This window comes from Nicotiana sylvestris, chromosome 10, assembly GCF_000393655.2.
Source record: "Nicotiana sylvestris chromosome 10, ASM39365v2, whole genome shotgun sequence".
Classification (NCBI taxonomy): domain Eukaryota; kingdom Viridiplantae; phylum Streptophyta; class Magnoliopsida; order Solanales; family Solanaceae; genus Nicotiana; species Nicotiana sylvestris.
In genome coordinates, this window is record NC_091066.1 from 8008491 (window position 1) to 8023985 (window position 15495).

General features: G+C 33.0%; 2 protein-coding genes across 2 annotated transcripts; both read right to left on the bottom strand.

Moving 5' to 3' along the window:
• Positions 1–3283: 3283 nt before the first annotated feature.
• LOC104238892 (V-type proton ATPase subunit e1-like) lies at positions 3284–7614 on the bottom strand. Its single transcript, XM_009793399.2, has 4 exons — positions 7489–7614; positions 7262–7397; positions 6138–6185; positions 3284–3654 (listed from the first exon to the last, which is right to left on the bottom strand). Exons 2-4 carry the CDS (start codon positions 7357–7359, stop codon positions 3588–3590), a joined length of 213 nt encoding a protein of 70 aa, XP_009791701.1. The 5' UTR covers positions 7360–7397; positions 7489–7614; the 3' UTR covers positions 3284–3587.
• Positions 7615–10989: 3375 nt separating this feature from the next.
• Positions 10990–13812, bottom strand: LOC104238891 (CRIB domain-containing protein RIC4-like). Its single transcript, XM_009793398.2, has 3 exons — positions 13454–13812; positions 12664–12801; positions 10990–11436 (listed from the first exon to the last, which is right to left on the bottom strand). The coding sequence occupies exons 1-3, from the start codon at positions 13602–13604 to the stop codon at positions 11195–11197; spliced, it is 531 nt and encodes a 176-aa protein (XP_009791700.1). The 5' UTR covers positions 13605–13812; the 3' UTR covers positions 10990–11194.
• Positions 13813–15495: the final 1683 nt, after the last annotated feature.

Below are 15495 nucleotides of genomic sequence, written 5' to 3' on the forward strand. Positions count from 1 at the left end.
CAGCATAATATGATGGAGTTCCAGCATAAGTACACTAGAACTCCAGCATAATATACTGGAGTTCCAGCAAGTATACCGGTCCAGCATAATATACTGGAGTTTGGAGCACCGGTGCTCCAGTCTCCAGTATATTTTACTGGAGCCAGCAAAATATACCGGTCCAGCATAATATGCTGGAGTGCACACACAGGTGCACCGAATTCCAGTATATTATGTTGGACCGGTTTCTGTTGCAGCAAAATAGTAGCTATTTTTCATTGACTTGGTAAACGATGGCTATTTTTGAATGACCAGTCCAAAAACTGGCTATACCGTGCTATTTTTTCCATTAAATTTGATATATCTAATTAATGATTAGCAACAAGAAATCTTATTCATTTCACCACCACATCTCTTAGGGGTCGTTTGGTTGGAATACAATTTATACTGGTATAAGTTCTGTCGGTATAAATTATATTGGGATAAATTATGCGGGGATTGTTGTTTATTCATTTTTTGGTATATTGTATTAAGAATGACAATTGCATAATTTTTAAGAAGAATGTATAAGTTATACCTGTCAGGGGCGGATCTATAGCCCAGTCAATGGGGCACGTGAACCCATGGTCTTTCCGCCAAATTAGGTAATTTATGTACATATTTTTTAGAACTGATAAAATATTATTTGCTGGCACCCATGCTCCAAAAAGGTTAAATGATGCACTTGGTTGAATGCTAGGTTATTTACCTAGAGGAATTGGAATCGATTCACAATTAATACTTTTATTTTATCCATTTTTTTAGTGCTGCACCGATGTTATAAAAATCCTAGATCCGCTTATGATACCAGAGCTAATTACCCCACCTTCTATAAGGTATAAGTTATCTCAGTGTTAAAATTAACACCAGGATAATCTATACCTGATTTGTTAACCAAACAGAGTATTAAGCTGACATTAAATTTTTATATTATCGTTGTACCAAAGGACCCGTTAGTGGTTGTTTAATGTAGGCGTGATACCTCATACTTTCAATATATTTCAAATTTTGCTTTCATCTTTACACAAAAATGTCATTATTAACTCAATTATCTTGATTTAGTTTCCAATTCTAAAAGTGTAAAACAGACAAGTAATGTAAATTGCTAAAAAAAAAAATCACAAATGGTGGAGTCGAATGATTGGAAAGTACTAGATTGACACTATAAACAATCCCTTCTTGTTTTTTTTAACACCTTTCTTCTTTACTTTGATTTATTCCTACTTTATTCCATCAATTGCGGACATGGAGTTGCAAACGTGTCACACGTTTTGTTTTTCTTTTTGAATTTAAGTTATAGACACTACAGTGTAAACATTTATACATTAGTAGTGAATTTTAACTTATAATAGTAGTATGATAACAGGTTAGTTACGTTACCATCTTTATACAAGAATACAGAAAACTTAATTTTTTTGGTACAAATATTAGTTTTACATTTTTTTCGATTTCTTATATAGTGTTCGGGGTCCCGCATTGAGGTACGACTAAATTCGAATAAACACCGGAAAGTTCCACAATAAAAACTAAAGCGTTGCCTAACTAAAACTATTCAATACCCATGGCTCGAACCTAATACTTCTAATTAATTAAGGATGAAGAAGTAATTACCGCTCCATAATTATCCATATTGGTAATATTCAGTTCTTTATTGATTCCATGAATAGGTGGCTTTAATGAGAAATTTTGTTTCCAGTTTCCATGTTGAATCTGGACGTTTTTAATCTTTTGTGAACTTTCTATGGGACAAATATGAACTCTCTATGGGAAAAATGTACCCTTGGCTCTTTTCATTACCACAACAGATTTTATGGATCTTTCCTTTTCATCCTTTAATAATTATTTATTTATCAAAGGGAGTAAAGAAAAAAGGTTTAAGGTGACATAAATTGTGGACACGTGTTGACAATATAAGCTTGTAATTTTCCACAGTAAAGAAAAACAAATTGACCAGCCTTTCAAGCAATACTAAGTAAAGAGATGAGTCGTTGGCTGCTTTAACCTCATTTCCGTTCAACATCGATCCTCTTATATATTTTCTCAACTAACGGAACACTCAATGCCGAGCAATTACACGTTGTGTCTTGACTCTCGTCCAATTTTTGGGCCAATTCTCCCTTCGTACAATAAAAAAAAATGAGATTTTTATCGAATCCAAGTTTGTTGCTCCAATCATTGCCAAATTAATACCTATTTCGTTTAGTACTTCGGTGCTTTCCTTCTTTTCATCGAGTGAATGCTAATCTATATATGAATTCATGGCGTGAATCCTTCACAATTCACAAATTTACCCTTTTATCTGTCTAATATTAGGGCTCGACTAATTTGAATTAGTGTCGCATGAAAGCTTATTAAAGCGGGAAGCATTAATTCCTATAGAATTTTTTTCCATACTTGGGATTTGAACAAAAAAAAACATTTAATTAAGGTGGTCAAAAAAACGTGTTTTAGTAAAATAGTGACTATTTTTCAATAACTTTGTAAACGATAGATATTTTTCAATTACCAATCCGAAAACTGACTAATCCGTGCAATTTTCACATAAATTCCTTAGGATTCTCACCTGTCCCAAACATTGTTTTCAACAATAAGGTTCCTGGAAAGTCCTGATACCAGCTTTGAAGCCCATGTAGTGGGGTGACAAATCTGGACAGAATTTTCTTTTCTTTTCTTTTCTTTTCAACAGTCATGAGTAGCTGCTAAGCTTTGATTTCAAATAGCTGGCAAATCTCCTTATCTAATTCATATGTTTTCAATCTCAAGTCATCAACTTTGTGTGTAAACTAGCCAAGCTAATTAATGAAAAACAATCAAAAAGTTTTTAGTTTGCAGCCGTTTTCACTCGTTTTTAACTTTCTTAGGAGCTCTAGTTTGAACAGATGACCAATTTAACTGTTTCGGTTTTGTCTTCATTAAAGAGAGCAGACATAAATAATTTTAATACTAGCAGATCATTTGTGTACTAAAAAGTTACAACAAATGGACCCCTCCTGTTCGTTTTTTCATTCTTTTTTCATTCACTCTTGCAACTACTGTTAAACTATTATAGTCATTGTTTAACAGAAACAAAGTTCTCTGGGAGCAAGACTAAAAAAAGAAGAAAAGTTTTAATTTTAACACATCCATAAAATTGCAGTACATCTTGCATGTAAAAGTTGAAATGCTCCATCCATGACCAAGAGTTTAAACAAATACAACAACAACAATAATGCCTCAATCCCAAACAAGATGAGCTCGACTATATGAATTCTCACTGACAAATGTGTTGGTAAAAAGGGAACGCAATAGCTTCCCACCGCTTATTGTTTCTTGCCAAAATGAGGCAAAGAGATAGCCAGTTACATCGCCCATCTTATAGTGTTCTTTCAAGATGCTTTATGCAGTCAAAGCTCAGACACTCTAAGATGATATAGAACTAGAAAATAAGTTGTGAATATTATACAAAAAAATGAAATCAAATTTGTCTTGCATCAACGATAAGCACATAAATAGTGATACAAATATGACTTCAGCATGCCACTAGTATTTCGCTTCACTCAAATCGACAAACCTGAGTTTCCAAGAGCATCTTATTCTCCTTCACTCAAAACTGGAACGATGAGTGGTTTCAACTGTGCAAGGTACACGATTGCCCACCTATCCACAAAAAAACACAGAAACAGTGGATTTTCTTCTCAGTATCAACTGATAGATCCAATTTAACAACGAAAATGGCTAGAAAATTACTTGCAACATCTACTACTACTATTATTACACCCCAATCCAGGAGTATTGGTGTAAGTTTTATTATTCCAACATCACACTAATTGAAGTGACAACCCAGTATCATTGATGGGAAATCAAAATAGGAACTATAAATAAGTTCCTTGTCAAGTGATAATTAGGTGCAAGCCTGCAAAATTAAGGAAGCTTATCAAAGACAAAAGCAAAAGTAGCACTCTGCTCCCTGTAGGGCAGCAGAACTAGCAAACATATCCTCAAAGTGATGACTCTCTCTTATAATTCAATCACACACCAACAGAATCGTTTTTGGTTAATGCAGGAAAATGGTTCAAAAATACACAAATCTTTTTTAACAATGCAGAACTGAGGATGCAAAGTAATATTCTGGCCATTGACAATTGATGGAGCACACAGTTGTTTCTATGCATTAAGAAGATAACGTGGCAAATAATTATTGCATTCGTGAAGGAGAATGAATATTTCTTTAGGGAATAAGCTTAGCAATCATGTGCGTTATTTGGAAAGAGAGAAATAGAAAGGCATTTGAAGGGGTGGAACAAGAGTGTATAAAATTGCAAAGTAGTCTTTTCTTTCTAGTTTCTTTTTGGTGTACTCATGAGGTCCCTACTTGTATCACGTATGTTGAGAACCATATTTTGGTGTAGGTTCTCTTTTTTGGTATATGGCATGTACATGGGGTTCCCCCACAAATGTTAATAAAATTAATTACCTTATCAAAGAAATAAGGAATAAGCTTAGTAAAAGTTAGGGGTCCATTTAGAGAGACTATAAGGATTTTCACAGAGAATACTAAATGGAGTTCTGTAGATTCAACCAAAATAATATTAGTGAAAGCATAGCTTCTCCAACTTCCAAAAAAGAGTAAATAAATAATGAATGCTAGTCACTCCACGATACGCCACACATCAGCTTCCCTACCAGATCATTATCACCCGCTATCCCCACATACAAAACAGGAGGAGAGGAGGGAGGGAGCAGGTGAGCGAGAGATAGAAGGGTAGTTCCCAGTCAGCTAAGTCATGAGACAAGCATCAAAATAACAGAAAGAAACATTGAACTTGATTCGTGTTCATAGAGAGAGGAAAAGCAGAATAAAGAAAAAGTAGTGGATACCCACATGATCCTTGAGAAGAAAATTACTCAATAATGAACCCTCAAGAGACAACATTGAAAATCTTACCAACACATTCATCTGTCAATTAAGGGAGGGAAATAATGATGTTGCAAGAAGCAGGGAGACCTTCAACACTTAGTCACATAAGTTCACATGTAAAGAAATTCCATCACATTTCTTACTTTCCAGAATGAGGAACTTCAAAAGTATGGAATAGATATAGCAATCTACACCTCAGCGATTTCAAGAAGAAGCGATTCTATGTTTCATCTATAAGAAGTTACCACTTAATTTAGGGCAGAATATCTATGGGATTTGTGAAGCTAGAACTCACAAGACTAGAACTCACAAGACCATGATTGTTTGACAATACAAATGAAGAGTTTTGTCAAATCAACTAGAAAATTTCAAACTTTAGCTTATATTACGAGCATCCTGATCAGGGAAAACTTAACAACAACGACAACAACAACAAACCCAGCTAAGCCTCAGAAAATATTCAAAGAAAGGAATAACTGCAATATCTTTAGATTTTAGTGGATTCAGATATTTAGCACACTATATATATATATATATATACCCAAAAACCAACATCCAAGTTCATCCTAGGAAGTCGATCATCATCTAAATCCTCTCACAAAGATTATGGGACAACAATCATGTAACTTCGAAGTTCTGATTATTGATTACTTGGCTCTATCACAGAGCCAGCCAATTCTTCAAATGGATTAGCTTCATTTAATATTCCAGTGGACAAACTGACAAATGACAGCCCATTTCATAGTTTATGCAGAAGTCAAGCAGATTTGACAGCACAAGCAATACACTGCTTGACAACACAAGCAATACATTCAACAAGCCGAGCAAAACATGGATTCCTCAGCAAAAAGGTATTCTTATAGGTAATACCCATACTTTGCATATGTAATTGCTCTAATTTTTTATCTTTTATTTTTATTTTTTGATTGGTAAGTAATTCTCTATTTTATGCAACCTCTTTGACATCAAAAGATTAAATATGGGAAACATGACGAAGCAAATTCAGGAAAACATTTTACTAACGCCTGGCTTCAAGTCAAACAAATGAACTCATGCTGCCGTGTTTTGAAAGAGATAGTTTCTTTTATAAGTCCTTTTGAGAGATAAAGCATCTACATTATGTCTTGTTCTGCTTTACTTTGTACAAATTTGGTTGTGCGAGCGTTTGCATGTGCGCGCGCATGTGTGTGTGTGTGTGAGAGAGAGAGAGAAGCAAACTCACATCATCCAGCAGCATACTGTAGCGGTGATGATCAGTGTCATGTGTAACCTGCATCACAAAATTCAGTTAGCTACTACAGACAGAGATCAAAAGACGCTTGAATAAAATTTAATACATCGTCTTGAAGCCTGGAGAGCTCAATATAAACTCAAGAAAAATAAGCAGCGGCCCGACAAAAATCACAATTTGCATTTTCAAGTTCAATTGCACGTGCTTACTTTGTTATCTGAAATGACTGAATCATGAAATACAGTCAATTTAATAAAATTTCTAAAAAAACTATCAAAATCTTCATGCTAGAGAGTAGTGATAAAATTAGATAATCACTATCTAGCATCTGACATAGTCAATAACCTGGATATGGATCAAAGACTAGAAAACAAAGAAGCCCTGGACTAAAGACACACAGTTATTATAAGTATATAAAGGAAAGAGAGAAGTGATAATGAGAATAGCTGATTGTACTAATGAAGCATAACACAAAGGACCAAACTAACACTAATTCCTCCAAGAATCTGTTTGGATAGCTGATTAAAAGTAGCTGATAAGTATTAAGTGTAGAGAAACTCATTTAAGTGCTGAAATTGATTTTATAAAGTGCTGAAATTGATAATATACAATTGGAGTGTTTGGATAAAATAGTAAAAAGCTTTGTCAAAATTCAAACCAAAAGTGTTATAAGCTAAAAAGCCATAAGTTGGTAAGGGACCAACTTATAGCTTTTGGCTGATTGGATTATAAGCACTTTAGCGTTTACCAAATACGTAGATAAGCTAAAAAGTGCATATATACGCAAACACCCTCTAAGATACCACCATCAAAGGATTGCAACAACTTTGCTATATATACGCCAAATTTCTATTTTCTCGTACAACAAACCAAACAAGCCCTAAAGGAATTACAATATACAATGAAGTTGAACCCAAAACTATATTAGTAATGCAAAGCTGCATCAATAATTCAGAGTTTTATACAAAAACTCAAGCATTTTGTATTAATAACTCAGAGTTCTATGCAAAGATTTTCTCTTTTTTTTTCATACACAATAAACACAACGAGCCCTAAGGGAATTATGATAAGCAAATCCGAATGAAACAAAGACAAAGGGAACAAATTGACCGTACAGATTAGTAGAAGGTCCTCTATTGCAGCAAATTCTGGCACATAAAGATGCAATAACTCCAATCGCAACAAAAATTAGAGTCGTCACTAAAAACCCCATGTTCGTCCGATCTCACACTGAAAAAATAATTCTGTATTCTGCAACAATAATTTCAAGTCAAAATTGGTCGTTCGATGGAGAAAAAAAAAAGAAAAAAAAAACTTTTTGAGCTGAAATTAATATTAATACCTGTAGATATTGCGATTTGAGATTGAATTCTACAAAAATGGGGATATTTTGGGTTGAATTTCTCTTAATAACAGTTGCTTGATCTAACGATAGATCGATTTGACGCCAACTAGAGTTGGATTGTGGGCCAGGCCAGAGTTATGTTTGGGCCAGCTGTATGAACACTTGGGCTTTCTTTGCCTTTTACAAGAGGGTAGCCGCTCAATGATTTTTTTTCCTTTTTTTTTTTTTGGTTAATGTATATTCTTGATATTATTAAACAAAAACAACATCGTGTATGTCAGCGTGACATGACAACTTTCTTGCGGTTTTTTTCTTTTTTACCTTTTCCTCTCAGTTTTCTCATTTATCTAATTTTTAGAAGTGTAGCTGAAGTGCCGAAATTCCATGCAAAGGACCCATGGATCGACACTCACTGGAATTTTATGTAACGTCCCATGCTTTAGACAGAGTTTTACATCGGTAAAATACAAGAGGGATGCTGGGTATATAAGTTAACAAGCCTTAGAGCTTAGTGACGCGTTTTAAAACCGTGAGAGCCTAGGACCAGAGCGGACAATATCACTAGCGGGCTGGGCTGTTACAGATGGTATCAGAGCCACTCTTGTGTCAGCTTTGCCGATGGTGAGTCAGATCAAAGTTCAATGCTGAGTCTAGGCGAATCTCATGTAGTAGGGCAAACCTCAACGAGGACGCTGAGTCCATAAGAGGGGGGCGTATGTAACACCCCAGGCTTTAGACAGAGTCCCACATCGGCAAAACACAAGAAGGATGTTGTGTATATAAGTTAACAAGCCTTAGACCCTAGTGACGCGTTTTAAACCCGTGAGGGTCTAGGCCCAGAGCGAACAATACCACTAGTGGGCTGGGCTGTTACAAAGGTAGAAATGAGGCCAGGTAGCCACTCTAAAGGCTGCTATTTAGGAATTAGCCGATGTATCCTTAATTTTAATTTTTCAGTTTAATTTTTCCTGAATTGTCCTCATGTTAGGATTTTAGTTTAAAATTTCAAGATAAAATAAGTACTGGCTAATTTCCAAATAGCATCATTGAGAGTGGCTATCTGTGCCCTTGCTCCATATTAGAGCCTTTGATGGACCGGTGGGACCTAATAGAATCAGGGTCTTTACACAATAGTCAATCATATTCATTATTTACCTATTCAACATGGTAACCAAATGACTCATTATGCCTATTTTATGAGTATATATATTGGTTTGACAACTATTTAAGTTAATTCTTCTACATTTGTTAAATCTTGGAGCAAGTGCATAGATAGTCATTTTCAGTGATGCTATTTAGAGATTAGTCGATACTTATTTTGTCCTGAAATTTTGAACTAAAAATCTCAACTCAAGACTTTTTTGTTCTAAAAATTTAAACCGAAAAACTGAAATTCAGGACGCACTGATACCGGTCCTTCAGAGTGGCTGCCTAATATCATTTCCGCATATAATGACAACAATTCCATGTTGGACAGCCCAATTAACACTTGAACTTCCCGCTGGAGTTTGTAGCCCAAAAACCTTTTAGTCCAATTTTTTTCTCTTCATCAAATAAAAAAACATAAAAGATTAGTGTATGTGGGTATATAAGTAATGGGGAAGTGAAACCCTAAAGACAGATCCTCCTCAGACAGAATTGGCCGAATTATGACACCTCTTTTGAGGTACCATGAAATATGTCACGGAAAGTGCTGTCTAATTTTCTAAATATAGTTTAGAGAGGATCTAACAATAAAAACCCAGGCATCTCAGAAAGCCATTGTTTTGCTTTTCAATCAGCTTTTGGCTCGCTATGGTGCCTACATACACACACACACACTAGATCTCTATCTTCTTTTGCTCTTATTGTTTTTCAAGTTTATTTCATTTGGCTGATGAAAAGAAGTTTTTTTAAATGCTTATTAAGGGAATCTTGGTGCTCAAGTCTGGCTTTTGTTTGAGTTTGCGAAACAAAATTGAATGTTTAATTTTCTTTTTGGCATTAATTTCTACTATTAAGATTTGCAAACTCCGCTGAGAATTGTTTTTCGTGAGTCGAAACCGATAACCGAACCAATAAGATATCGGTTCTCGGGTATCAGTTTGTCGGTTATCAATTTGGTTATCGGTTTAACCGATAAGAATAAAAAATATTCACTAATTTCATATTTTTTTAATAAAAATCGTGATCTTACTGTTAAGAGAAAGGAACTGAATTTTTTTCTCTTAAAAAAAGAGGGATTAAATTTCATTTTTAGAAAAGAAAACTTTCTTTGTATTTGAAAATCTCAATTTTCAAAGTTATAAGTTAGTAGGAGTAAGGAATAAGACATTCAACAATCTAATCTTACTAACTATCTCACTGCGACGGGCATAATTCACAGAAAAATAATAAAATTCCAATCTTATTAATGCTAAAGAATTAGTGCAACAAAAGAAACAAATAGAAAAACTAAAAATTTGAACAATTAATTCTTTAAATTTTAAAACTAAACATCTTAATTAAAGAATTAAGATGAGAAATTCATAAAAGTTTAAATCTTATTCTACGTTGAAGATGAAGAGTAATTGCCAAGAGAATTGTGAGAATGAGAAAATGAAGTTGTAAGGTAGCTTTATATATTTAGTAGGTAATTTTATAATTTTGTTAAAGCTTATTGGGCTATTGGTTAAACCGTTAATAAATTGGGCCAATCGAGACCCGAACCGACAGTCCAATAGTCAAATAACATTAAACCGTTATCGAATTATTTACCCAAGAACCCGATATCGATAATCCAATAACATTTTATCAGTTCGGGCTCTCGGTTATAACAGATATATGCCCAGCCCTAATTTCACAAATGTGAGGATGCTTTATAAAAATTGAGTTTAATCTATGTGCACTTATAATTGCTTCTAACAAATCTGATCTAGCAAAACTAAAACTAGAGTAGATAATGTTAAAATAAATTGATAGTGCAAAAAATTATTTATATATAATTTTAAATCTTTATAAATTTGTTGACCAACCTTTAGTTTTATTGCCTAATGGAAAAATAAAGTTGCGACTGAGAAGAAAATAAATTGTTATGTTAGTGGAAGAATCAGAAAATATAAACATAGAGTTTAAAACAGAGAGCCAGAGAGTATAGATTGGCATTGTTCAATATCAAATTTGATCTTTTTCCTTGTAAAAAAGGTTCATGTGTTAAATATTTCTTACATTAAGTTAACAAAGCAAATTTAGTCTATTTATGTAATGATAAAAATAGATTTGATCTCAATTACTCCTCGTTTAATTTTACTTGTCCAGTATTTTAAAAATAGATTTTCATTTTTACTTGTTACATTTAGCATATCAAGAGAAGACAATTTAGTTTTTCATGTTATACCCACAGTATTAATTATTCATTTCAAATCATTTTCTCAAATCCATTAAAAATATGCATCAATTAATATGAGTATTATGACAAATTATGCGCTTTATTTATTATTTCTTAAAGGGTGTGCAAAATCAAAAGTGGACAAGTAAAAATGAATAGAAAGAGTATTAATGAATGACAAATCTGAACCATTTTACAAAGTTCAGGAACAAATTTGATTTTTCGAAAAGGAAAAAAAATCTTTACTAATTTTAACAATATCTATACAATCTAATTTTCACACAGCCAATCCCAAAAGAATATAAAGTTGACAGAATTTGAATGAAAAAGAAGATGAAATTACAAAAATATTAAAAGTCAAGCATTATGGTTGCTATTAACACCTCTAGGTCCACCAGCTTGGGCAGCCATAGCAAGTTCAAATTGTTTAATGGAAATTGAAGGAAAAGAAATTAATTCAGGAGTTTTCAAATTTTCCCATCCTTTGATAGGGTTAATTGTTGTTGATCCATCCCACCCTATGTGTGTTACATGCTTCACATCTGTTGGATACCCTATTTCTATCTCCATTTCCACTTCTTCTTCTTCCTCTTTGTGCACTACAAAAGAAAAAAAGAAGCAAATTATAAGGATAAAATAAAAAATAAAATAAAAATCGGCTCTGAAAGGGAACGAACTATTGTCTCCTTATATGGTTTTAGACGATTTTAATAATTATTTTAGGTTGAATCAACTTTAGATTCATTTTCTTGATAATATATCAGACTCGTTCTAGTTCTAGTATTTCCGATGTTGGACCCATATATTAGAGTTAGGATACTTATCAGGCGGATCAGACGGATAATTACGCTTAACGGTTCGGCTTATCGGTTATCGGATGATAAATATAGTAATTCGCTAGTTATCCAATAAGATAACGGGTAGACTGGTATCGGATTAACGATTATCAAATGGTTATCGGACGGTTTATTGGCTAAATCAAATATAAAAAAATTCAACAATCCTAGTCTTGTGAATGCCAAATTGCCAAACTACATAGTTCATTGGCTTTTATACCTTCCATTGTGGAACTCCATATGAGCCTCCTCTTTTAGCGACTCCACTATTCTTGTTTCAACTAGTTGGTCTGGTGATTAGATTACTCTTAATTGGTCCTTTATATGTGTTACCCCCATGCAGCTGGTGTCCAAGATCATCAAGAGAGAGACGAGACTGACGAGTGATGAACACAAGAAGATTCAGATTGAGAGAAATTTTGATTAGGGATTTAGAATTACGAGAGATGACTGGTCGACTTCTCACTCTTTACTGCGGACTGAATTTAATTGAGAACTAAAAAGTAGGGATTTAGCCATTTATGGTTTCAATAGTACTTTATATACATAAGAGTAAAAGTGTAAATATAAAAAAATTTAACGAGTTAACAGTTTATCCGATAGGAAAATTGAGTAATCCGCCCCCAAACCGTTAAGACGTTAATTATAAAATCTCAATCCGTTCACCAACCATTACCCTGATATCCCTTTAGCCAATAAGTCATCGGTTCAGTTTGGTTAACGGTTACGGTTCGGTTTTGAACTACCCTAATTAGAGTATCCTATAATGGTCAAAAGAATGTGTGGATAAACTATCTTCACCTACGGAGCGAGAGCTTTTGAGGTTAAGTCTATGTTAATAATTTTTTTTATGTTATTCTCCATGTTTTTAATTTTGATTTTGTATGAATGTGGATTTGTGACTAGTAGGAGAGGAAAGATAAAGAGGAAAATGGTTTGATGAGATTAAAATCTTATAAATACAAGGTAAAGAGGGCAATGGCTACTTACCAAATAATTGGGAGAAACCTTTGAAATGCCTTTTCAATCTTTGAATATTTTGGGAAAATGTTGGTCTTGTCATGGACAAAAATCCCCAAAAGCTCTTCATTTTTACACTTGATGAGCTCACTTCTCCTTCTTGTCTTTCTTGAATAAGTCACACCCAAAGTAATAATGTCAAACACAGAAAAGAATAACAATACAGAGGCACAACAAAAGCAATTGAAAATATTTTATATGATGAGAATAAAACTTACTCGCATTTGGTGTTTACACTAACCCAATAAATATATGAGACATGCCTTATAAAACACTCGTATCACTAAACCATAGTTAAAGAAACACACATACTCATCTTAATTTATGATTTAACCATGATATATGATAAATTAGTATGATTTAATTTAAACATCGGGTGCAAATAAGTTTTACCTATTCAATTTATGTGGTTTAAATGAGAACTATCTATTCATCAAAAGCCTACCATAAATGAAGTAAAAATAGGATAGGCTAGCTTGTTTTCGGATTGATAATTGGAAAATAGCTAGCTTTTGCAAAGTCATTGAACAATAATCACTATTTTATGCGGAGATAAAATCTGGACAAAAATACCTTTACTGAAACACGAGAAGTTTCAGCATAATATACTAGATTTTGGTTTGAAAGGTTTTACTATAGGATTAACCTCTTAATAATACTTAAACTTAATATAAATATTATTAAGTTTATATGAACCCAATATTTTTGACAAAGAAACATAAAAATATACATGAGACATAGGGGAGAGAGAGAGACATACTTGTTTTCTCAGCTGGATTAGTGTTTGTTTTCTCAGATTGGCTGCTGCTACTGCTCACTGCAACACTTGACTCAGAACCACACACTACAGAAAATGGCAACATAAAAAACTTTTCTATTGATTTTTCCTTCATATTTCTTCCAATTAGCATATGAAATCAACAGTGAATTATAGCATATAAATCACAAAAGATGGGAAGAGATATAAAGAGAGAGTTACATTAATGAGATTAATGTGTAAGTAATTAGCTTTATGAAGAAGTTAGAATGATTTAGGCTATAGAAATGTAAGACACACCAAATATTAAAGCAGTTTGGTTTGGTGGCAATGGCATTAAGAGAAAAGCAAAGAGAATATATGAAAATGATGGAGTGGGTTAGAAACTTAAAAGAGTGGATATATTTAAGTTGGTTAAACTGTGCAACTCATGCTCAATATTGGCTCATTACTTGTCCAATTTAAGACATAAACAGAGCCCACTGACCAACTCCTCCACCCCCTGGAAGTTTTCTGTGTGTAAGTGAGTCGAGATTTTTATTAAGGAGAGTCAAAATATAACGAAGAAAGTCAATTTTTTTTACATGTAACATATATATTAATTTTTAGTTTTTACCTATATATACACTATTATTTTTCGGCAAAAACGTGTCAAGTTGACACCCCTTGGGCAAAGATGGCTCTGCCACTGATGGTATATGTGCCACATGAAAACATTCATATAACAAAAGTATTCGTAATATATATATATCAATAGAATTAAAGTTATAGAGGTTAATGACATTATAAATAATTATAAACTATCAGTACAATTTAACTTGTTGTAGCATGCTTAGTAATCCTACTTATTATAGATAATTACCTATAATTATCTTTAAAGTAGCTTAATAGTGTAATTCTTTTTAATTAAATTATCAGCTTATAAAAGTTAAACTCATATCAATATTTCTTTTAAATTACTTTACCTAGCTCGATCACCCTAGTTTCAACTTTTCTAACGCAAACTAGACTTTGGTCATCGGCTTATAGCCTTATACTACTTTGTGTTTTGAATATATTATCTAATTTGACCATAATTTTTAAAATCTTATTGGTAATCTGCAACTAAAATTTAATTGTTTGACTCTATTTTTGTCTTTTGTGTAATAAGTTTTTATTATTATTATTCTAAGTCTTAAATTGTATAGATAACTATAATCCCGGAATTGACCAATTTTGACCATTAAAGTGAACGTAGACATTAAAACAAAGATGAAAAGGTAATTAATGTACTTACTTGATTGCTCTAACATTATAGAATTTATTTGCAATTGTTTTTTTTAATTTCAAGGGGACTTTAGATAGTTGCACTATTTCAAATAAAATAAAATAAAATAATATATATATATATATATTCTTAACTAGAGATTTTGTATTCAAGTCTTGGAATGAAATCACCTCTGATTGGAAATATTGTAACCCAAAAATTGGACTTTTGTATGTGAATTCGAATTAGTCAGACCTAAAATAGTTATCGAACACGAAATGGTTATTGAGCATGATTTAAGTGGGAGATATGAAGTCATATACTTGTACAATCACTCTTTTTAGTTTAGTAATCCTAAATGAACCTACTCATTCCCAACTCTTCCAATCACATTGCGTGGGAAAGAGTGAATCCAAAGGGAATTTATTATAATATGATTCAAAATAGCGACGAGTATTTCTTCATTTTCACAAAAAGTAAAGAAAGTCAAAGAGTTTGGTGTACTTTGATACTTATTGAACACCAGAAGTGGAATGGAGTGTTCTTTAATTTTCTCTCTTTTTCACTTCCTTCTAAATTTGGTTGCTCCTTTTAGGTAGGCTTTTTCTAACTAAACTATTGTCATTTGCACCATATTTATTTCTTGTTTAATCATTCAGTATTTAAAGCTCATTATTTCGATTAATTTGAATTTGCTCGGAATAAACCCATTAATTAAATGAGGTAAATTACTCCTTATTGAAAGTATTGGGAGCTTGAACATGAAATCTCTGGTACGATTTCGACTTTGATCAAAGGC

Coding starts and splice junctions, on each gene's coding strand:
- LOC104238891 (XM_009793398.2), bottom strand. CDS start 13,604: ATGCTAATTGGAAGAAATATGAAGGAAAAATCAATAGAAAAGTTTTTT. Junction 12,802..13,453: donor TAATCCAGCTGAGAAAACAA/GTATGTCTCTCT, acceptor GACTTATTCAAG/AAAGACAAGAAGGAGAAGTG. Junction 11,437..12,663: donor AGGTTTCTCCCAATTATTTG/GTAAGTAGCCAT, acceptor TTTCTTTTGTAG/TGCACAAAGAGGAAGAAGAA.
- LOC104238892 (XM_009793399.2), bottom strand. CDS start 7,359: ATGGGGTTTTTAGTGACGACTCTAATTTTTGTTGCGATTGGAGTTATT. Junction 6,186..7,261: donor AGAGGACCTTCTACTAATCT/GTACGGTCAATT, acceptor TTTGTGATGCAG/GTTACACATGACACTGATCA. Junction 3,655..6,137: donor ACAGTATGCTGCTGGATGAT/GTGAGTTTGCTT, acceptor TTTTGTGGATAG/GTGGGCAATCGTGTACCTTG.